The 21,874-nt window shown below is 48.5% G+C and overlaps 4 protein-coding genes across 4 annotated transcripts; all 4 read right to left on the minus strand.

Annotated features, from left to right (window-relative positions):
* Positions 1-430: 430 nt before the first annotated feature.
* LTR84_004389 (uncharacterized protein) lies at positions 431-2,369 on the minus strand (the record flags this gene model as incomplete). The annotated part of the gene is made up of 3 exons (XM_064847966.1): positions 431-1,081; positions 1,134-1,705; positions 1,757-2,369. 3 exons carry the CDS (start codon positions 2,367-2,369, stop codon positions 431-433), a joined length of 1,836 nt encoding a protein of 611 aa, XP_064704505.1.
* A 6,052-nt stretch (positions 2,370-8,421) lies between these two features.
* On the minus strand, positions 8,422-11,896 carry LTR84_004390 (uncharacterized protein; the record flags this gene model as incomplete). Its single annotated transcript, XM_064847967.1, has 4 exons — positions 8,422-9,718; positions 9,768-11,590; positions 11,651-11,784; positions 11,833-11,896. The coding sequence occupies 4 exons, from the start codon at positions 11,894-11,896 to the stop codon at positions 8,422-8,424; spliced, it is 3,318 nt and encodes a 1,105-aa protein (XP_064704506.1).
* A 719-nt stretch (positions 11,897-12,615) lies between these two features.
* Positions 12,616-15,960, minus strand: LTR84_004391 (uncharacterized protein; the record flags this gene model as incomplete). Its single annotated transcript, XM_064847968.1, has 1 exon — positions 12,616-15,960. The coding sequence occupies one exon, from the start codon at positions 15,958-15,960 to the stop codon at positions 12,616-12,618; it is 3,345 nt and encodes a 1,114-aa protein (XP_064704507.1).
* Positions 15,961-16,338: 378 nt separating this feature from the next.
* Positions 16,339-18,168, minus strand: LTR84_004392 (uncharacterized protein; the record flags this gene model as incomplete). Its single annotated transcript, XM_064847969.1, has 2 exons — positions 16,339-16,673; positions 16,752-18,168. The coding sequence occupies 2 exons, from the start codon at positions 18,166-18,168 to the stop codon at positions 16,339-16,341; spliced, it is 1,752 nt and encodes a 583-aa protein (XP_064704508.1).
* Between the last annotated feature and the right edge of the window lie 3,706 nt (positions 18,169-21,874).

Genomic DNA, 21,874 nt, shown 5'->3' on the forward strand with positions numbered 1-21,874 from the left:
TTCGTCCCTAGTTATTTCTGAAACTCCCCACCTGATCTTGAAGAGCAGGCCAATGTTCGCTAACATCCATGACCTTTCCATGCTGTACCTGTCTCTGTTTCTGCGACTTCTTAACCACTCTTTCTCTCCCAAGCTGATCTCCCCCTTCCATTAAACCCATACAAATAGAGAATTGGAAGAAAATGGCTCGGCCCGCCAAGCTCAATTGCTCTTGTTGCTCAGTGAAATTCATGACCGGGGTTCTTGTTCTCACTAAGATCTCACCCCATTAATTGTTGCTTAAGCATAGAGGCAGATTTATAGCCACTGTTTAGGTTTTGTGCCTTGAGGGCCTTGGTCATCATGGTCATGCCATCGTACAAACGTGAGACATCGCTTCATAAATCTTGAGCGAGTTCTGTACAAGTAAACGAGTGTCGGGTCTGTAGTGTCAATAAGTCCTGCCATACACACCTCCTGGTGCAGAGCCATGGGGATTCATGTATGGACTCATTCCGCCTTGTGGTGGTGGTGGTGGTTGCTGCTGACGGGTAGCATTAGGGCTACTTGTAGGCATTTGTGGACGGTGGAACATGCTGACAAGTCGACGGCCGATACTTGGTTCGATCTCGGTACCATCTCGAGCGATCTTGACTTCTCGGTTCGCGTTCCAAGGATTTCGCAAACCTCTCGTTCGGTAGAAAGGAAGTCGGTCCGTTGATATCCACTTGATCTTGAAAGGCTTTCCAAAGGCTTGTGGTGTACCAGGAGATATGTTGGCAGAATCATCACCTTCGCCAGATAGATCACCGCCCTCGTCTTCAGCCACTTGCTCCTCTTGGAGCTTTTTCTCTGGTTCTGCTTCCCAAAAAATGGTACCTCGTGCAGAGTCATCGATAATCCGTCCTCTGGGAGCTGTAGAAGTTGCTTGTGTTGGTATGGTAAGGGGTAGATCTGTTGAAGTCGGGATCGAAACTTCGGGACTTGGTTGATATTCAACATCCGCGACCGCGTTACCATCAATGGTAGACTCCATCCTGGCGTATCCAAAATACTCGCCTGACTTGTTGGCTGAGAATATCAGATACACATTTTCAGCCGCCTATGTCCGGGTTAGCCCCATCCATATTTGGATAAGGAGATTGTATACTTACGTCAAATGCTTTGTTCAGCGCGGCTTCATTATGAGCCTGCGTTGCCCAAACTCCACTTTGCACACTTCGCTCCAAATCGTCCACAGTCAAACTCTTGACAACGAAAAACTTCTCCTTAACCTTCTCCACAACCTCCGTCTCTGACTCTGATGATGCTTTTGCTTCACCGTCTGTGAGTGCGCCGTCTTCTACGACGGGTGAAGCTTCCCCATCTATTTTTGAGTCAAGGTTTGGCTTTGGTACAGATTGTGTAGCATTTGTTGACATACTTCCACGACGTAATCTGCAGACCAGTCGAACTCCTTGAAAGCGAGAATCATGGAAGCGAGACATAGCAGCTGCGCAGCTTGCTTCGGATTTGTAATTGACAAAAGCACAATTGCTCTTTGAAATGAGAAAGACGCTCTCTATATCATCAGTAGCATCCCGAGAAAAGTGATCTTTCAGATCTATAATGTGTGTCGCCGGTGGGAGATTACCCACCCAAAGCGCATGGCCAGATTGCTTAGGCTTTCTTGGAGGACCTCGCAGGACCGACTTCTGGAGGGATGAGTTGGAGCTTGATCTTCGCACTACTCGGTATATTAGTCATGAGGTAGATCAATAGAGGGGCTAGGTCATACCTGTACTTTGAAGCTGCGGATGGAGATTTGTTGTTCCAGCATGTGCAAGTGAGCTATCAAGCCGTAGCTGTGGCAGAGGATATCCGCCCGCTGCTCGAGAGTCATATGCACCCCCGTACATGGTATTTTGCTGTCGCAAAAATTGTGGAGACTGAAGTTGATGCTGCTGCAAGGGAACATTTGGGTTGTGCATCATAGGTTGTTGGAGTATATAGTTTTGATTTTGTATATGATGTCCACCGCCTGGTCCGCTGGGGTTGCCAACGAATTGGGGGTACATCGCATGTTGTTGTTGCTGCTGCTGCTGTTGTTGCTGTTGCTGTTGCTGTCTGGGTTGATGGCCTTGCACATATTGATTGTGAAACTGTTGAGCGAATGGATGATTATAGCTTGTAGCAGTCTGGCCAGCAAACTGTGCGTTCTGTTGATATTGGTACATCAAAGACTGATTAGCCGCTCCTGGCGATTGAAACTGTTGAGGAAAAGGTTGTTGCTGATAGTGTCGCGCCTGGTAATCTGGTAGGGCAGCAACCATACTGGACATGTTGATCATGCCTGGACCGGCGTAGCCATTCATACCAAAAGGATGTTGAGCATACGTTTCGAATTCCATGTTCGATGTCTGACTAATCGGAGGATTTGCGCCTGTTAACGAGTGTTGTGGAGATGGATCTATGGTGGTTAGCGAAGGTATTAATCGACCTAAGAAATGTTGCCAACCTCTCGACTGATCTAGTTCGCCATCAATAATGGGAAAGTTAGGTCTGGGCGGAGGTTCGTCACCCATACCTATATTCTCGATTATGACCGGCAAAGGATAATAGTGCTGTACCCAGAAGACAGCCATCAGTTAATGAACCATGATGCCTGGCTACCTGCAGATGAAACATAAAAAAACTAAGACAACCCGTACCTCAAATAGCTACACCCAAGGTCAGGGGAATGATGATCACTCTCGAAACAAATGTAGGCTGAGTCCGGAAGTCCAAGGATCCGAATGGTCCCTTTGATGGTGATTGAAAAGGATTGATGGATAGTAGTTCCAGTGAGATAGACTCCCTACTTTCCAGAAACGAAATGAAACAATCGAACGGCGCCAAATTTGGAAGTGAACGTGGTCGGTAAGGTAGACTCGAATTTTCGCAGGACTAGAACGGAATGGTCTTGATCATGGCTGTGCTTTGCAGACAACCGTGGACAGTTGATTGGCTTGTCCCATATGCATGGAAAGAACGAGTATGAGAAGAGGAACCGTGTAAGAGTAGTGCTCGAACTCTGGTCGGTCAGGAAGGGTTATTATGACTGGTAACCAGTGGTGATAGCGACAAGGAATTGATTAGAGCCCTGTTGGAAGTAGCAGCTAAAACCCGAAAAATGGAGACAGGGTTCACAAGTCGCCAGTGGTTAAATGGATCAGATAGGAATGATTGGAGATGACCAGGGACGGAAGGCCTGTAAGATCAAGAGCCGTTCAGGGTTCATGAGCAAGCAACCTGGTTTTGGGGAACACTGGAGAAGAGCTAGAGTGTGCTACGAGATAGCGACAGTCTGGCAAGAAGTCTAAGGCCCTCATGGTGCGCCACGAATTTTTTTCTTCGAGAGGAGCCTACTTTTGGAATGGGAATGGTGTGCTCGTGCGAAGTTGGGAAATGAGAGTGCCAGCGAAGCCTGGATGGGCTTGATTGGACGGAAGGAGTATGCGAACGCTAAAGAACCAGAACGGGGACCAGGGGGAAGGTACTGCGGGTATCCCACTTAGTTGGCAGGTGGCATCCACGATCGATATGGCTTCAGTGGCTGGTGCCTTTAGATGGACGAAACAATACCGTATTGATACAGGGGTTCAGGGACAAAGTCAGTCAACCAAGCTGGTCGAAAGGTGGGTCTGGTTCGATAGTGGCGGTGTTTGTGCTCATTTCCGGATCGCTGGGCCGGGTAGGAAAACGCAAAATAGAGCTGTGGAAAGCAGCAAGGGAGCCGAATTCATGGGTCACTGGTTACTGCGTATCGTATGCGAAGGCTAGAAAAGCGAATTCGCCACTGAACGGGGTATGTTGGACCATGCGGACAGTCAAGGCACGCATGGGCATGGCAGAGGAAGAAAAGCCGTCATGCCTAGCTTTAGCCGTGTCTAGTTACGAACGAAGTTGTGGCAACGCTCAAACATGGGACTAATGCAGTCCTGAAGGGTCGTGGTCGATGATCAGTGAGCTTAGCCGTCGCTTAAGTCGTAAGAAAGGCTCGGAAGTCGATGATAGCCTGTTGGCTAACCAGCATCCCGGGCCACAAACCAAGCACCAAAAGACCGCATGAGAAGCAGGCAAAGGAAATGGCGGATGCTAGTAACTCCAACGTACAAAGAGCCATGTCATTGTCCGTGCGTTCGGAATCGGCTCTAATGCATGAGTTGTTACCACAAGAGCTGAGAGTTGGGACCAGAACATGGAGGATGGGGTTAGGGACAACGTAGGGCAGATGGATCGATGTTCTGGACTCTGCCGATCCCTAACCACAACAGCTAGACTGAGGCGCATACCGCCAAGACCAAGGAGGACCGTGGCAAGCCACATGCCCACTGCTTGCATCATCTCTATCACCACCTCTCCACCTCGTCGGCTTCTGCGGCGTTCTGGATTTTTTTCTTCTCTGGTACCAACTCAGGACGATTTGAAGACGGACATCTGTGGATCCCCTGCTCACTAATGGTTACTTGTGAGTTCTGCAGTCGCTATTACGAGCACAATCTGCATCACTCCTTGGCGATAGCACAGCAACACTCGAGGTACCTTAGGTAGCAATTGAAGGACATATATCACAATAGGCAGTCTGTTTATAGCCATGGCGACGCATCTGACGGGCCACTCCTTGGGTAGACGACAGCCTGGCAATCGGTCTTTTGCGATGATCCATTGCAAACGGCTTTTGACCTTACGAGTAGAGAAGTAGGGCCAATGCCTGAGACTGTGAAGATCTTAGCTCAAAGGAGCATTCACCTTTTACAAGCTCGGGAAAAGTCATCCTCCTACTTATGACTGGCTCTTAAGGCTCTTGTGGGGAATCAGAACTTGTGTACCGTAGTTATTCGTCGCAAAGGTTTTCATCAAACTCTAAAATTGGTGCGCATATCTTATGAAATATATCTTGATGGTGGGGATGACGTGAATATCATTGTACCATCTTGGTGCTTTCTCGAAAAGCGACATCGCCGTTGGGCACAAATTCGTGAGTTACGGACATTATCCGAAAATGAAAATCTTCTGTAGATCAGTTTGCCAACTCGGCCTAATGATGAAAGCGAGATCGATAAACCTATTTTTAGGGCAATGTTCCATGATGTATTTTGTAGTCGGCATATCTCCCAAGACCAAGAACGAAGCATCCAAACAACCCGTAAGGGCCTTCTGTGATGGTGGCTTGACCATGATGTGGCTGAGCACCTGTACCCCTGGTTCTGAGATGAAGAATGGGAAAGCTGCAAACAGGCAATTACTACCAAAGGGAAATTGGAGATTTCCCATGTTTGGAGCCCGCTGGTTGGGGGATTCCACGGAGAAACGTTTTTGCGGGTGCGAAGGCCGATCGATGACGTAATGAACTTTGTTCTTAACCCAACCTCACTTGTGCGGTTTATCACTTCCAGTCTTGTAGACTCATTTGCCTCCTGATCATCGCAGCCATTGCGACACGTACCCAATGAAATATGGCATCTATTACGAATGATCTTCATTCCTATGCCCGCATTTCTTCGTCCAGAAATAGAATGTGCTTCCTGCTGTTCCATTTCGGACATTGATCCGTTGCCAGATGTTCCGCAAGGAACCACCAGGAACATGCTTACACAACGTCGTCAAGGTATCGAGCACTCTGAGACATCTGGATTCCCCGGTCACGCCGGTCCCAACGTCTAAGCCTTAAATCATTCTCTATCTTATCTGTGTGAAGGGGAGTCTTCCCTACCGCAGATTGGTGCAGATTCCTGGTGTCAGAATTCCGAGTTTTGCCACCATTGCGACCTGTCTCGGAAACTCGACTTCCTTTCCACCAGATTGAGGATGAACACAAGCTCTCGTCGTGGATGTTTAGCAGTTGATTCGCCACAATCGGAGTATTTTGGTTGACCGCGTACGTCCCAAGGCTCCGCAAACAGCTTGTTCCACCCCACTCTGAGACCTACTCAGACGTTTTTTTTCAGTACTGCGATGATCGGCACTCCTTACACGGAGCGTCCGCAATGGGAGACCCTTAGTAGCCACGTCTTGCATTGCTTTTCACGGCATTGATGTACAGTCTTTCCCAACGGGTGTGAGTGTGGTCTCGTAACGGGTCTCGAACGAAAATTTACCAACAGAAACTCTGCCACGCACGAAATAGCCAGGTATCCATGGATTTTCGTGAACAAAGTCATGCCACCTCGCTTGTGGAAAGAAGCGGGCCGAAGCGATGAAAAATCCTGATCTTTCTGGTCATTGGGCAATCTCCAAGTTCAGTAGCCATGAGGCTAAGCAGGGGCATCACGTTGTGGCAAGTCGACGGAGATATCTGATTGCTTGCACACCTGCCTAAAGGCATGGCATGAGATGCATGTCTTTGATGCAGGCTCTTCACCAATGAGCGGATCGAGCTTCCCTGGCCAGTTTCCTATCCAGGATGATGTCGACCCTTGTAATTGAGAAGTACAGTCTCGATAGGGCTTGATCAGCATCTCGGACCGCGTTCAGAAGTACCTTTTATAGTTGAGACAAAAGTACTATCCTTCGTACTGGTCCCTGGCATCTGCAACAACGCACTACCACCTGCTTCTACATCGGAAGCGAGATGCCGGTCCGTGGTCGAAAGCTAGCAATCTGGTACCTGAAGTGATCTGGCGAACTACCAGCGACTGACTGTGTTTCGAGGAGATGCAACGGCATCCCCGTCTATCTCCTTACTAACGAACAAGACTGCTCTTGCATGGTCCACTGGTTCGTTTGTCCCTGCAGTCCCTTTTCACTCACTCTGTCAGTTGCCGTCCAATCCAAATGCTAAAACGGCTCTTCCATGCAACTCTCAAGGAGAAAAACGCTATACTAGAGTGTGCTTACAAGCTCAAGGCCCATCAGACTTCGTTTCGATAATCTCCCTAGATTTCACTCGATATATCTGTCCATCAAATTATCTCATTGGAAGAATCAATGGAACTGATCACGCTCCCAACGTCCCTCCAAAGGTAAGATTTCCACGCTTGTTCTATCACGACCTTGATTGGCTTTTTCAATTTCTTGTGAAGATACACAATCATGCAAAGCTACCCACTCGTTGTTGCCTCAGGCTTTGTGCCCCATGTCCCGGGATCAATGGTCCATGCCGTTGCACACAGGCTCAACCCACACCGTCGTCCGGCCGGTTGACTCCACAAGCCGTCCCGCTTGTCATCAGTACGAACACGCCATGCTCTCGACGAGTGATCTGCCGATAATTGAGCTTGCCCTCCACCAACCAATCGCGGGCAGCAGTCAGCAGGCGAAACTCAGAAGGCTCAAAGATGCGCGACGCTTGTAGGTCACTGGATTTCCCCCTGCATACGGTAAGTTACTCCAATCAATCGCGTTCTGACATTGCTCGTTCTGACTTCGCGCCGCGCCCCCCTTTTTCCTTCTCGCAATGCATTGCGCTCTTTCCAGATGGATGCACTTCCTCCGCTTATATCCATTTCTATCTCTTCTTCTCCCTCGAGAGACTAAGAACATTCGCTAAAATCCTCTTCGCAAGGCTCATCCTTGATGGCGATCATCTAAGCGGCATCATGACTTACGGAGCATGACCCCTTTCTTGTCTTTCCTGCACGCTCCCCTCCACTTGGTTTTCATTCCTCCTCTATAGACTCTCCGTAACCGAAATTGGGACCGTGGAGTTCATGACAACTCTCATTTTCCACGAAGTGGTACAGCCGTCATGTATGCCGATACTGAGCAATACTCAGCAAATCCAACGCCCTATCAATTTACTTTTATGATTGCCACAATCGCTACCGAGTGAACCATTATGCGTTGTGGGAAGCTTCTGGAAAATGGGACAGAAACTCGTCGTTGGCGCTCGTGTATTATGATATCCGTGTGATATCCATGTTCTGAGGCTTTTGACTCTCTTTCGTCGACATGCCGAACATGCAAAACTCCACGACTAGACTAAGCTTGTTCACCACGTCATGAATACCAACTAGTACATGCACATAGTGGTCGATATTGGTTCATTCATCGATATATGATCATGTATTATTGCGACACGCATATCCAAGCATGCCGTGCCGGCTTTCTTCATCAGGGATGACTATACACAAAGTACAACTGCATGTAACATTAGTAAGGGGATTTGGGATAGCGCGACGTTCTATCCAATTGAATTGGCGAAGAACAATGATAACAAAAACCATCCTTTTCCAAGGTTATTCCGTGCGGCACGGAGTGAGAGCTTGAGCACACAAACATAGGGGGAACCCAATGAGAGTGAATGCCTGTCTTTCCGTGTGAGAAATATATGTCCAGTGTCCAAATATCGTGCCCTTCTGTCATTATTACCCGATATCCAGTTCCTCGTCATTCATTCGTGTCATCATAAAACCCCACGGCAGAATCGCATAGACTGAGGGGAGCACCAAGCTCAATCTCAACACTAGCTCTATAACGGTGCTATCGTTCACCCAGTCCTGTCACCTTGCCGGCGAACCTGGCACCGGCGCTGCCACGTTTCTGTAGGCGACTGGTACCATCAGACGGAAGTGGCGAGGCCTTCATCATCATTGGGAGCGGGCCTAGCGTATCGCTAACGTTCCCAGATATCGCCCTCGAATTTCGCTGTTCTATATACATCTGGGCTGCGGTCGAGAGTGGGATTGGAGGTGGCTCGGTAGGAATTTCCGCTCCATTCTGAACTAACAATTCTGCCATGGCAAATGCTTTAATGGTTGAGGCTTGTTGTGGACTTGTTGCGTGAGATGAAACAGGTCGCGCAGGATCAGCTGCTGCTAAAGCCAGAAATACTGCATGAGTGTTTCTAGACCGATCATGTGCATTGACGTTTCCTCGTCGGGCAATGTTGAGAAGAACGCCTTGGATTTCATGCTTTTTGATCGACGTTAATAATGCATCATCGGCAGTTCCATATTGTCCAACTGGTTCAACATAAGCCCGCTCAACATATTTAGCCGTGATGAATTTCAGCCGTTGATCACGGGTCGCTGTTGGAGCGGGCTTGAGGTTTCGGTCCAGTAAGCCTTCCCAAACCATATTGCTGATTCGATTTCCAATCAGCATCATGAGCTCCACAATGTCATTGGTGAACGAGTGTACATCCAATGTGAGTGAACGAATCTTCGAGACATGGGTACCAAGCGAACGATGAATACCACCACACTCGATACATAATATTATACCAAGGTTCAAAGAAACCCATTCAACCTTTGAAGTGGAATTGCAATCCGCACAGAATTGATTCCCTTGATCATTGTTTCTGATTTGATCAAGCAGTTTGGAGGGATTCTCATCGTAACTGTTGCTGCTTGTACGTGTGTACGTAGGCCGGGCACCAACAGTAATTCTTCGGCTGACTCCGACTCCTGAAGTCTCCGTTTTCTGAGAATAGCTGTGGGGACCAGATTGTGATGAGCTTTTCCCAGTGAGAACTTGACCGTATTCACGACCAATAGCTTCTTTGCGTGTTGGTTGTGAGGTTTGGGTACCTAACTCCATAGCACTTTGCAAGGCATTATTGATCGAATGGATCCAGTTGTTCATTTCGTCTTCGGTCGTTGCTTGGTAAATGCGTTTATATTGGGGCGTGATAACTTCGAAACAGAATCTTCGTTCGGCATCTCGAGCCATTCTGACGGACGCCATTCGCAAATCGATAGGCTCCCGATGCAAGTCTAACTTGTCTTTCCAATTGTTATACTCTGATAATTTACCTTGATCGAGAACAATCCAGAATCTGTGGGAGTTAGTTACATGTCAACATTTCCAGAAAAACAACAACTTACTTGTGCCAAGCCTGTTTATTGATGCCTTTGGGATCAATATGTGATCCAGGTCTGCTCAAAGCCCATAGCAACCCTTCTTTCCGGTATTGGCCGCCTGAGGACTTTTCGCTGGAAATTACAGAAGTCTCGTCAAGGTCGCGAATACCCTTGAATTTACTCGGCGTTGGTGTGAGAGACGACGCTCCAGGCGAAGTGGATAGTGCTGTGGTCGGAATGTTATGGAACGTGTTTGAGTTAGACGTTGGAGATAATGTTTTGACAGATGAGGCGCCGAATTGTGAGCTTGTACTATCTGCCCTTGAGAGATCTGTGTCAGAAGTATAACCAGCGGTACCATTCTGCACTGAGTTCTGGTTGGGTGTAGCCACAGGTTGATGTGCAGCTTCTGGCTCCATGGCTGAGGGACCATTCTTCTCAAGATTGCGACGCTTCTCCTCTCTTTCAGTTCTTTGAAGCTTGTAATCCTTGTCAGCCTCAAGGACTTCTTTGACAAGAGCGTCTAGCCTTGGGGTCAAACTTTCGACACGCTTGGCGGCTGCGAGAAACGATTTCGTTTGGCCATCAGCATATTTTGTGAGTTGCGAGAGCAATTCTTGCTCCTTACGACCTCCGTGTAGGTCTTGCATAAAGGTTGAATAGTCAAATCGCTTGAGTTCGAAGTTCTTCCTCTTATTTTGGTATTTGGAATCGCTTTCAGCCCGTTTCTTGTCTTTTAGAGAATCTTGTCGTTGACCAAGATAACGGCTGACATAAGCATAGTAGTCGCGACTTTCGTCCTCGAAATCTTTCTTCTTAGTGTCTGCTTGCTTGATGTCTAGATTATAGAGTTTGGTGATGGGATCGATGATTTGCTTTTGGAGCAGGACTCCATTCTCTTTTTCGTATTTCAGGATACGTTGAGCAATGTTTGTAAAATAATGCTCGATGGCAGGCTTGAAAGCCGTGGCATTTGAAGCTGAAGCCTCTTGTAATGCCCCAAGAAAGGCAGACATCGCCTGATTGTATTCACTTTGAGCTTGTTGGGCAGCCTCAGCGCGCTTCAATACCTTTTTGATCTGTATTCTCATGTTTCCGGTTTTCTGTTCTAGAGATTTCATGGTAGCTCTAAACACAGGTCCATCTTCAACAGCACTCACATCATCACCAGGCCGTGCACATTGAACATCGATTACTGGCGGTGGCTGTATGATCGGTGGGGCATTGGGCGCAGATTCTGTCGACTGAATGTGAGGAGATGGCGGGTTTGCATAATCCATCGAGGTTGGTCCCTCGGTATCGCTGACAGTAGATTGATAGGACTGCGAGGATGGCATTCGAGCCCTCTGGGTTGGGACTATGAGTTCCAAGCCCGGGGAAGCGAGAGGTGTCATAGCCACGGGGACATTGTTGTTGACCCAGAAGGAGAAAGAAGCTAGGGTATTCAGTCTGTGTGCCCTGGAGTCGTACTCGAGAAAGCTGCAGGAGTTGCGCCAACCGCCGCCCTTGTCCTCAAAGGACTTTGGAGGCTTCCACCTCCAATGCCACTCATATGTGACTGCAGGACTTCCGCTGGTAGCAAAATCACCAATCAGCTGGACATTTGAATTCTTATGCAGATTGGGGTCGGCATGGAATTCCCTGGTGATTAGAGTGTCCAAATCTCTTGTGTTTTGAGCATATGCAAAGGTCAACCCAGTGATGTTGGTATCCACGGAAGCGGTGGCAGTCGAGGGGGTAGCGGGCAGCGGAGCCGAGTTTTGGCGGCTCACAAAGGTGAAATGAAAGTCAAGTTCATCTTCGAGATCAAGCCTGGGAAGGAATGATAGGTTGATGGATTCGGGATCCTGAGAACATCAGTCAGATTCCTGTACAGCGAATTGTGGTGTATAGGCGGCGGAATATACCTGGACATAAGATATGGGTCTGAACTCGATGGGATCAGGCTTTCCAACTAGACGAGCGGCAGGATATGCGTTAGGAGTGACGGTTAGGACTGTTCTGCGGCGACCATTGCTGATAATGATGGAGCTGATGGAGACTGGGAGGAGTCAGCTTTGTCGTTCGTTGTAGGGCAGGCATGACATACAACGGGATTGATCCTTCAGGTGCAGTACTGAACCATCCTCGGGCCTACTACTGATATTTCCCATGATTTGACAGTAGCCTGAGGATCAGGCAGAAGGGGGAGGAAGCGCCAGTTTGGGGGATGAATGTTGAGAGTGCCCGAGATGGGTGGAGGGGCTTGAATGTAGAGCCGGAAGAAAGAGTCTAAGGCGTGCTGTTCGCTTGTTTTGAGGGGAGTGAGCACAGCAGCCAGAGCAGGCGACAGTAAAGTCTGGGTTGTAATGTGTTAGGCGTATATACTGAGTGAGCTATACAAGGGGAATTGTTGGTGGTCCAAGGGCGATTGTGACATGGATTGGCATCTTGTGGGGGAGTTGTAGACTGACTGCGCCTCCAGATGTGAAACAAATCCAACTCTGACTCGCGCTCATCATCAAGTGGAGCAAAAACCGCGTTTGAAGTTAGCCTAGCACGTGACTAGCATTAGCGCGGTTGTTTCCAACAGTCACTGGCGAACAAGCTTATAGTGGATAGACTAGTGAACGCTAAATCTACTAGCTGCAGCTCAATTATTTAAGCTTAAGACACGCAGCACATTGTCAATCCATGGACACAAGCAAGTACACTTGAGAATCATCATGTCCTTGTTCAACTCAAGATGCTCAATGTTATGTATGTAGTTGAAAAAAAAAAAGCCTTTTCCTGTCCATGAGGGGTATCACTTTTGCTTGATCGTAAATCATCACAATCCACTGCAATGCTCGGTACTAGGTACCTGAAAGTTGATAGTACACGCCAAACTCTCCTAGAAACTGGCCATCTCTAACCACGTACCCACAAATGCCAGTCTTCCGAGGTCTGCACTACTCTCCCATCGCTTCCGACCTTCATCGCCCTTAGTCTTGACTCCTAATGCTTCAGCTACCTCGTCTTCAGGTCGCATCTTTAGGCAGAACTCGCCAAAGCTCAGCTTCCCGTATCCTCCTCGTTGCTCAGCCTCTTCGTCCGTTTGATCATGTCGAGTCCACTCTTCGTAGACAAGCCGCGCCTCGGCTGGATCGCCTGTAAAAGGATTGGGGAGATCTTCGGAAGAGATGCTCGAAATTTGGCTCAAATCACTGACGGAAATGGCATCATCGTCGGTATTGGGTCTATATTGTGGGAGTGTCGGATCGTGATATGAATTGTCGGATTTCGTTTCTTGGTTGGAGTTGCAGGGAGATTTCGAGCCAAACATCAGTTCGATGTGATCGTCGGGATCGCTCAGCTGCGCTGCCGGCGACGAAGGACCGGCCACATCCACCTTTTCGACTTCACCGGCCGTTGCCTGGCTGTTAATCTGTTCTTCAGCTTCAACATAGTTCTCCGCAGCCATGAGAAGTTCTTCCGCTCTCAGCCTATGCGTTATTTTCTCTTCCGCTGAAACCTTCTCTTCTGGCGGCAAAAGACTCAACGCATACTCCTCGGTTTCATGGCGTAATTTTCGACGAGCGTGCCGCGACTTATGGGCACACAGCCACTCGTCTTCCTTGTCCTTGAAAAGAATATCGAGCAGCTCATTGAATCCTTGCTGAACGGCCTGATACAGGATGTCCTTGCCAATGTCAGCTTCTGCCTCCCCCAATTCATACCCACCCCATCTTTCGTTGACAGGGACACTCCTCGACGACGTATTGGACCGGGTTTCATAGTCGGTGTCAATGGCGCTGTCGTCAAACCGCACCTTTGATGACGACCGTGATTGCATAGACTGTCGTCGGGGACCAGCCTTGATTCTCTTGGTCGGCTTCGAATTAGATGGCTCTCCCTCTTCCTCATCGTCAGAGCTGTCGGGTTCAGTATAACCAGCAGGCTTATTCATGCCCTCTTGCTCGTCCAGATAAAATCTCCTTCGTTGCCACCTATCCTCCACGGCACGTTTTCGAGACTTTTCGGTGACCTCGTCGAATTCTGCATCTAGTCGCTGTGACTGGGCGTACAAAACTCGGGATCGATCGACTGGGTCGGTAATATCGTCGAGAGACACTTCCTGCCCAAGTGCATCAAGGATGTCTCGAGGTTCAGGTGACATTGGGGGTGGCCAACCGTAAGTTTGTAGTGGTGGATCAGGCCCAGCCAACTCGGATTCGGTCGCTTCGTCTAGATCTTCAAACCCGGACTCATGGAAGTTACTCTGTATTGATATAGGTAACAACGCTTCATCCTCAACACTTTCTTGCCTAAAGGTTCGGAATGGATGATTTCTGGTCCGGTCACCTAATGCGGCATTGCCAATTGCTCGTGCACGGTCTCCGTGCGTATCTGAATCAGGCTGTAGAACATTGTTCTCTCCGCGAACTGGCAGGAGATCACCATTGGATTGGAGTTGCTTGTTTTGTCCAGTTCTCGATTCGTGGCCAGATAGTTGCCCTCCACCAAATGCGGCGCTTATGGGTTGGCTGCCCTGAATGATTTCACGAAATTCTTCCTCGACATAGCCGAAATCGTCTTGACTGTTGATCATTTCACGGCTCAGTTCCTTGCTCAAAGCGTAATATGCACGGAACATGCGCAAAAAATCTTTGCGATCCACAAAGCCGTCAGCATCTAGATCATAACCTTTAAAGATCCGTTCCAGCCTGTCATGACGAGATTTTTTCTGTAATCTGGCAAGACCATGAATAAATTCTTGGAACCCGATCAGTCCGTCGTTGTTAGTGTCATAGAATGCAAATATGCGATCATAGATCAAATTCGCCGGAGACGGCTTATCAAATGTGGTGGGAATGAAATAAGCGTCGAAACCTTTACGATCAATAGCAAGTCCGAGATTTGTGGGATCCGTGTTCCAGTAGTGCCCTGCAAGACACTTGAACTGTTCATAAAGTGCATCGATTTCTGTCCGATCGAAGCCCGTTTCTTCAAGCAGGGGTTTCAACACCTCCTTTGGCAAGTTTGTCAAGAATGCATTGGGATTTCCAGGATACCACTTTTGGGCAACTTGTTTGATATGACCTCTCGAAGGAGCAGGTATGCGAATCTTGTAAAAGACGTGACTTTTCGTATGTGCAGAGCTGGCCTCGCAACTCTCGCAAAGATCAAAATCGAAGCAATTGGCGCAATGATACCGTATGCCTTGGATGGGATGTACGCCACAACTGTTGCACTCGACACCTCGATGAATCGCTCCCTCCCTGCGCGCCTGTTCTCCGGCAATGTGATACAATAGGTCAAGCATGACTTGACTGCCTTCGGTGTCTTCGTCATTGTTCATGTACATCTCGCTTTCTTCGTCATCATCCCTTGACCGATCGTGCAAAGCCTGAAGCGCATCACGCAACTCTATATCCTCGAACGCTGAATTGGCTCGAGTTGGAGGGTCTCTTGCATTGGGTGGATTGGGATTTAGTCTCACTTCAACTTCGATAGACTCATTTGGTTCCATGGCTTGTGGGGGAGGTATGCTTGGAGTGGTTCCTGGTTCTAGTCTTGCCTCAAGCCACGCAGTCAATTCAGGGTCTGGAGCTGGAGGTTCCCACGACTCAGTAAAAGGCTGCATGCCCTGATCAAATCTAAGAACAGCCTCAAGTACAATCTCTTCTTCCACTCCAGCGAGCGCTACCCTGGTCGCGAGACGGTACATATCATCATCTCCGATAATGTAACCTTCTGGAAACTCCTCGTCGAGGAAATTCTGCACAAACAAGCTGTGAATGTGATATCGGAGAGATTGGCGATGGTCAGGGGGGAGCTCGTAAGCCCGTGGGACTAGACTTGGTGTCAAGAGAATTTGGTATATCGATTCGAGGTTATTGGGAAGCAAGTTGAAATCAAAGACGGAGACCTCGGGTGGAAAGGGGGAGAGGTATGTATTGCGATACACTCCATAGCCAACACCATCATTGGTTCGCTCGTGGAGGTGGGCTAGGGCTTGTTCCACCGGATTGAAATCGAGATGAGTAGGCTGGAATCCAGGACGCCAGTTCCGCCTGGTTCTAGGCCTCCGCACAGCATTACTGCGGTGAAGGGAACCCTGCTGTTCAGGTGTCGATTTAGTTTTGGTCTGTACAGAGAGGTATTGAGTGTACGCATAGTAGGAGCAGGTGGCAGTCAACACTATCGTACTCGCTAAGGCAAAGATCACGGGTTTGCGATAAGTCTGATCAGACATTGTGATGTCATATTGATCATCAAACACTCGATAGAGGATGCAAGAAGTAGGATGAGAGAAATAGAGGATGTTGGTTGAACATCAGGCTCATGTCTCGTAGTCAGAGCCACTGCAGACGGATAATTTGAAGGTTCCCCGGAAGTACTTCGGTAATTATATTTCATGACTCACGTGGGGTTGATACATGACTCAAGCTAGAGGAGATTCGAACACTACGTCAGTTCTGCAATTCCAGTTACCACCACCGCGCTACCACATAAAACAACAAGTGTTGACCTACTAGTAGATAGCTGGCTACCTTTTCAAAGGATGAATTCCTGATGATCAGATGCCTTCAGCCGCGTCAAACAAGTGCACCTTTGATTAGCTGACGTTTCCCTAACCCACTGCGAATCTACTGCGTGCTCTCATCGCTGCCCCGTAGAAGTAGAGCATAAAGATGCCTCCAATGCATACCACCGTCAGTCCGCCTAAGAGACTCACTCCACCAGGTACCGTCAGAGTAATAAACATTGGACGAGAGAAAAGTATCGCTCCTGCGGCAAAACTACTTCGTGCCAGGTCATTGGCTGCGAACAAAGACGCAGAGTACTTTGGATAGGTGAAAGGTAGGTACAGAAACATGCATTGCATTACCGTGAAGGTGCCACACATGTTGAGTCCTACACCTATCACACTCGCCATCCAGTGAACTGAGCGCCTCGTTGTCCATGCTGGGAAGATAACAGTTGTTAGCTTCCTGGTGATAATCTAACGTGAGCCCTTCTTATTCAGGGCGAGAGTTCACTTACCAAACAGGAAGCATCCAACCGGAACAAGAAACGATGCATAAAGTCCTGGGACTAGACGGGCTTCGGGTGATCCAAACCCTGGTTGATTGCGCATGGCGGGCTCTGCATGGTAATAGAAATAGGCGCAGTAGCCACAGAGACAAATCCCCAACGCCACCAAAACAACAAGGAATGGAAGCCCCGTCTCTCCGAGGTTGAAGCCATAAATCACTGGATATACCAACGGGAATGACTCGAAGAAAGAATAGAAAATTCCGTACACCAACGCAGTGTAGATCGTGGTGAAGAGTACAGCCGGGTCAAGGACGTTGATTTGCCACGGTTTTATCAACGCCTCCTGTGCAATCTGACGCAGAGTGAGATTGGCCATATCTATCTCAGACTGAGATTTGAGATCTCTGCGTGAGGTACGTTGTCTCAATCGTCGGGCTCTCCGCAGTAGGATCGCGTCGTGTGATGTTTCAGGCAAGAAGATCGCTAACACCAGCAAAATTGGGCTGGAGAGCCACAAAAGTTCCCATGAACTCCACCTCCAGCCTTTGGCTGATACTGCAAATCCGCTTATTACCGGACCGAGTGCAGGGCCTAGCGTAGCCCCTCCGGCCCAGAATGCGATTACATATGGCATCTTGTAAGGCGCGTACATGTCGCCAAAGCTTGCGCCACCTGTTGCAAGACAAGGAGAGCCGAAGAAACCAAGAAGGAATCGGAGAACAAGCAGACCTGCAAAGTTGTCGACCAGAGATGTTGCCACACAAAGTGCGACAAAGATGAGGTAAGACACGATATAGATGAGATTTCGGCCCATCAAAGGTATCTCACTCATTGGTGAAAAGAGGATTGGTCCAATTCCGTATGCGAGGACATACAATGCAAGGCCGAGCGCCGCAGTCACTTCACCTACACCAAATAATTCCATCACATCGGGGATGCTTGCCACATATAGCGACGAGCCGATATAGACGGAGAAGGTGTAAATGCAGATCTGAGCCGTGACAAACAACTTTTTACCAGAAGACCAATTCTGAGGGTTGGCTGGGTCATTCGGACAATACCAAGTCACCAAGATCAAACCGTCGCTGGTGCGAGTGGGGACAATCTCTTCAGCCTCAATCCCATCTGCACTGGTAATGGTATGGGTTCGAGCAAGGCTTTGATCGCGACTGGTGTATGGATGGAGAACTGTCGGTGCCGCTTCGACATCAGCGGAGTCATTTGCCTCATTGGCGTCTTGCTCGTTCGTTTTCTCGGGTTCGCGGATTGAGCTGCGCGAGGAATTCTCTCCATTATCGATATCGGAATTATAGGTTGATGGAAGCTTGAAATCCTGGGTCTCTTCAGGATATGATAGCCCGCCCCGCACTGAGAATAGTCGCAGTAATTGTCCCAGGGCGGACTCTCTGACGATATCCCACATGATAATAGGCTAGTAGCAAAAAGATCGCCGTGACTGGAATTGTGGTGGAAGGTGATGTATTGTAAAAAATTCCCCTCGATCTCCTTCTATTTACTGTACTCAGGATGGTCATGCAATCAAGTTCAAGGTGGGAGGGGGCATCGAATATAACGTGAATGGTGGTCGGTGATTTTTGTGGGCCGGGTACGTGGCCCCTGGGTTCGTCGGTAACAACAATTCGCAGTGGCTTCGAAATCGCACCTATGGGCAACTCTTCGATCCCCTGGACCGATTCTGCACTTCATTACTTACTAATGGAGGTTGGCAGTGTCGGAGGAGCGGGAGACCATGGTTCAATGATTACTTTTCTCTCACTCGGACATTGCGTTGATCGACCGGCGGTTTGTCTGCTCTGCTCACGTAACAGCTACTAAACTCAGATTCTTTCTTCTCTCTTCCTAACAAAACATTAATGAGTATTGCTCCCTCGAAGCATCCTTGGAGTTGTTTTGATTATTGAGACAGTACCCTGGACGTTGTACGAATATTCAGAGGCAAGACCCACAAATCTCCAGATGCGGGTATTAGTATCCAAGATCGTCTCCACACTGTGTGCCTTGCATGCTGCAGCCCCCTTTGTAGCCTTGCTGACAAAGTGCTTTGACCAGGGGCATATCTGTACTTTTAGAGTGGACTAGTGAAAATTTCCATCTTGATGGGTCTATGTCACTTGTAGAATTCAACGCATAAGCAAGACTTTCGTGTTTAGTCTGACCCTGAAGAGAACATGTTTCCAATCCCCGAGCTTCGCCCAGTACACTCTAGGCTACGTTGTACCAGCTTGTAACCATATGCTGGAAATTCTGCGGCTAGGTTTACTGCTATACTCCTACCAGGGTGTTGTAGTATCTAGTTATTACAAAGAACGAACTTGCCATGCCTGGGTTCCCACGTCCATGACTGTCGAATCCGGGTGGTTGTCCCGGTCAACCCTTCCGACCTGAAGGAAAAGATTGCGCTAAAACTGATCCCTTGATCTTGCTGCTCCATGGAGACATCACAAACACGACCTGCGTCAGGAATCAGTCCCTCAGAGCATGCTAGAGCAGCCTCCAATTCAATGACCCGTTCAGCCAGCGCGACCAATTCTTCTCGGTCCCAGAGCCCTTCTCGTCGCGGCGCCTGTCGTAAAAGACTGAGTGCATGGTGCCTCAGTTCGTAGTGTCGACACTTTATCACTGTGAAGTACAGCGGAGGCATAATGCCCATCTCAAAATGGAGGAATGAGGACATAGCGGAATCTGAACCTGCCAGGGAAAGAATTCTTGAGGCTTCTTCGACGACGAGCTTGAAATACACCATTGCATTATCAAATGGCAATTGGGATACTTCCCATGGATTCATGAGCCATCCCATGCTGATGTGATCGTACAGTCTCAATAATGAAATGGATTGCATGGTCCGGCCATCTCTTAGGTCTTTGTCTGCACACCAGAGATTGAATGCCTCCCGCCACTCACCGAGCTTTAAGATAAGGTATGCCTGTTCATCTGGACCTGCCACTGGTGCTTTGAGATGGTTGTTTTTTGGCTCTGAGTTGGTGCGAGCAAGCTTGCAAAAGTCGTGCATCACGGCAAGAAGTCGGTATAAATCATCGCGAGCTTCTGCTATGGAGTGAAAGACCCTGGGAAAGTCAGGCACTTGTGGTGTCCAATTTTGATAGTTGTAAGGTGGAATGGAATGTGCAAACAGCAAAGACTGCAGTACAATTCTTCGATACATCGATCGCAGAATTGGTGTCAAATCATGCTTCCTTGAATCTGGCTTCGTTCGACAGTGGTCAAGTGTGACCAGTTGATACAGTCTATCAAAGAGCCCTTTAGACCGCTGTTTATTACTTTGCAAGAACTCCAGGCAAAGGAACAAGATGCATGTAAGAATGGCCATAGCCTGCCCGTCATGGTGCGCAACCCTCTCATAAGTTTTCATGAGAGCTATGTTGTATAACTCGAGGGAACGGCCTGTCAAACAAGCTGCATCCCTCATGACCCCATGACAGCTAGCACTAGTCGCCTGGAAGTTTTCGAAAGCGGTTGAAATAGCAGCAACGGCGAACGCTACTGCAGGTTCACTTTGCCCCAATTGAGGGATAGTCACAGACCAAAAGTCGCCATCCATAAAACCTCCTAATTGATGAGAAACCTGGTGTTGATAGTATGATAACAATCGGCGCACATCCTGGCGTGGCGTGGCAGCCGATGCTAAAGACGGTCTCAAGATCTGTTCGGGTAAGGCACGATGGCTCCTCGGCTGATATTCTCGGAAACTTGACTCCGAGAACGTTAATAATTGATAGCCGGCACATCTGAGGTCGAGATTTACACATCTGGCAATCCAGGTGAGTAGTGTTCTCAAATATGGCTTGACTCAAATGTTATGGTACCTCTTGCAAATTGGCTTGCCTTCGTCGCACTTCACTTTGCGCCGCCTGCCTGTGGATTAGCTGTGGCTCATCAATGGGCAATGGAAGCAGGTTCAACTAACATACTTGCATGTAAGGCAACCAGTCCTGACTTTCTGTGATCCCAAACGACCACTAGCCCTAGGCCTGGGGTGAATTGACACAATCTCCATAATACGCTACGCCCGGTGCCCATAAGGGTCAGGCAGAAGAAAATTGTTAAAGGTGCGTTCTCAGAAAGGGCAGAGAGTGCGAGGAACTAGAATGGAGTGCTGTGCGTATCACGTCACGGGATTTGAAGTCCAGAGAATAGCCTATGTTACATGAACACCTCTCTTTCCATCTGAAAATGGGATTAAAGGATGACATTGGAAAGAGTGACCCACCCTGCCTGCTGACGATGACTGCATTTCGCGAGGCTCGCTGAAAAGCCGAGGCTCGGCGCGCTAAGCTCAAGCCGGATCATCCCCTCACTTTCATCTGCTTCATCCCCTTCACCGTCAGCCTTGTCCCCGCCCTTGGACCAACAGCCTCGGCATAATCCAGTTGATCTGGTTGTGTCTATGACCGAGAGGAAAGGAAACTTCCAAATAAGCGTTTACAGATCATTGAAGACTCAAATAGACTTCACCAGGTCAATGGGAGGTCGAAGTCCGGGTCAGGAAGGACATCTAGGTGATGTGCAATTAAGGATCCAAAGAATATAATAACAATAGTGTGAAAGCGGACACGTCAATCGGAAGGCAGATTCAGGCTGCAGTGGCAAATGCTCGAAAGAATGAAAGTCACTCAATCATTAGACTTTTGGGAGCAGATCTCGGAACTGGGAACAAACGGTGACATCGACTACAAAAGGCCGCACAAGAAAGCAAATACCCTGGAAGCGTAATTTCAGTTCGACTGCTGCGCCTGCTTTATGGCGAAGCGATATGTACATTCACATCAAGATCACGGGCTCCGTATCCAGCACTCATGGTCTCAATCTTTGTTGCCAAGCCGCCTCATTGCGGCTCGCACTCCTTGACCAAATCGGGAGTGCTATACATATAAGGATCCACTTCATACGATCTCAGACATCTTGCAGTGAGTCGAGCCCCACCCCCATCAAGACTTACCATGGCGATATAAAAGGACAGAGGGAGTCGTCTTGGTCAAAAACTTACCGCACTACCATTCACTGACCCAGTAAATCACTGATTGTTGGCTTCAAGATGTATTATTCCTCTCCTCCAGTGAGCCACCTCTTGGTGGGAGATATTCTGCTTT

This window comes from Exophiala bonariae (genome assembly GCF_035927105.1).
Source record: "Exophiala bonariae strain CCFEE 5792 chromosome Unknown scaffold_19, whole genome shotgun sequence".
NCBI classification, from domain to species: Eukaryota; Fungi; Ascomycota; class Eurotiomycetes; order Chaetothyriales; family Herpotrichiellaceae; genus Exophiala; species Exophiala bonariae.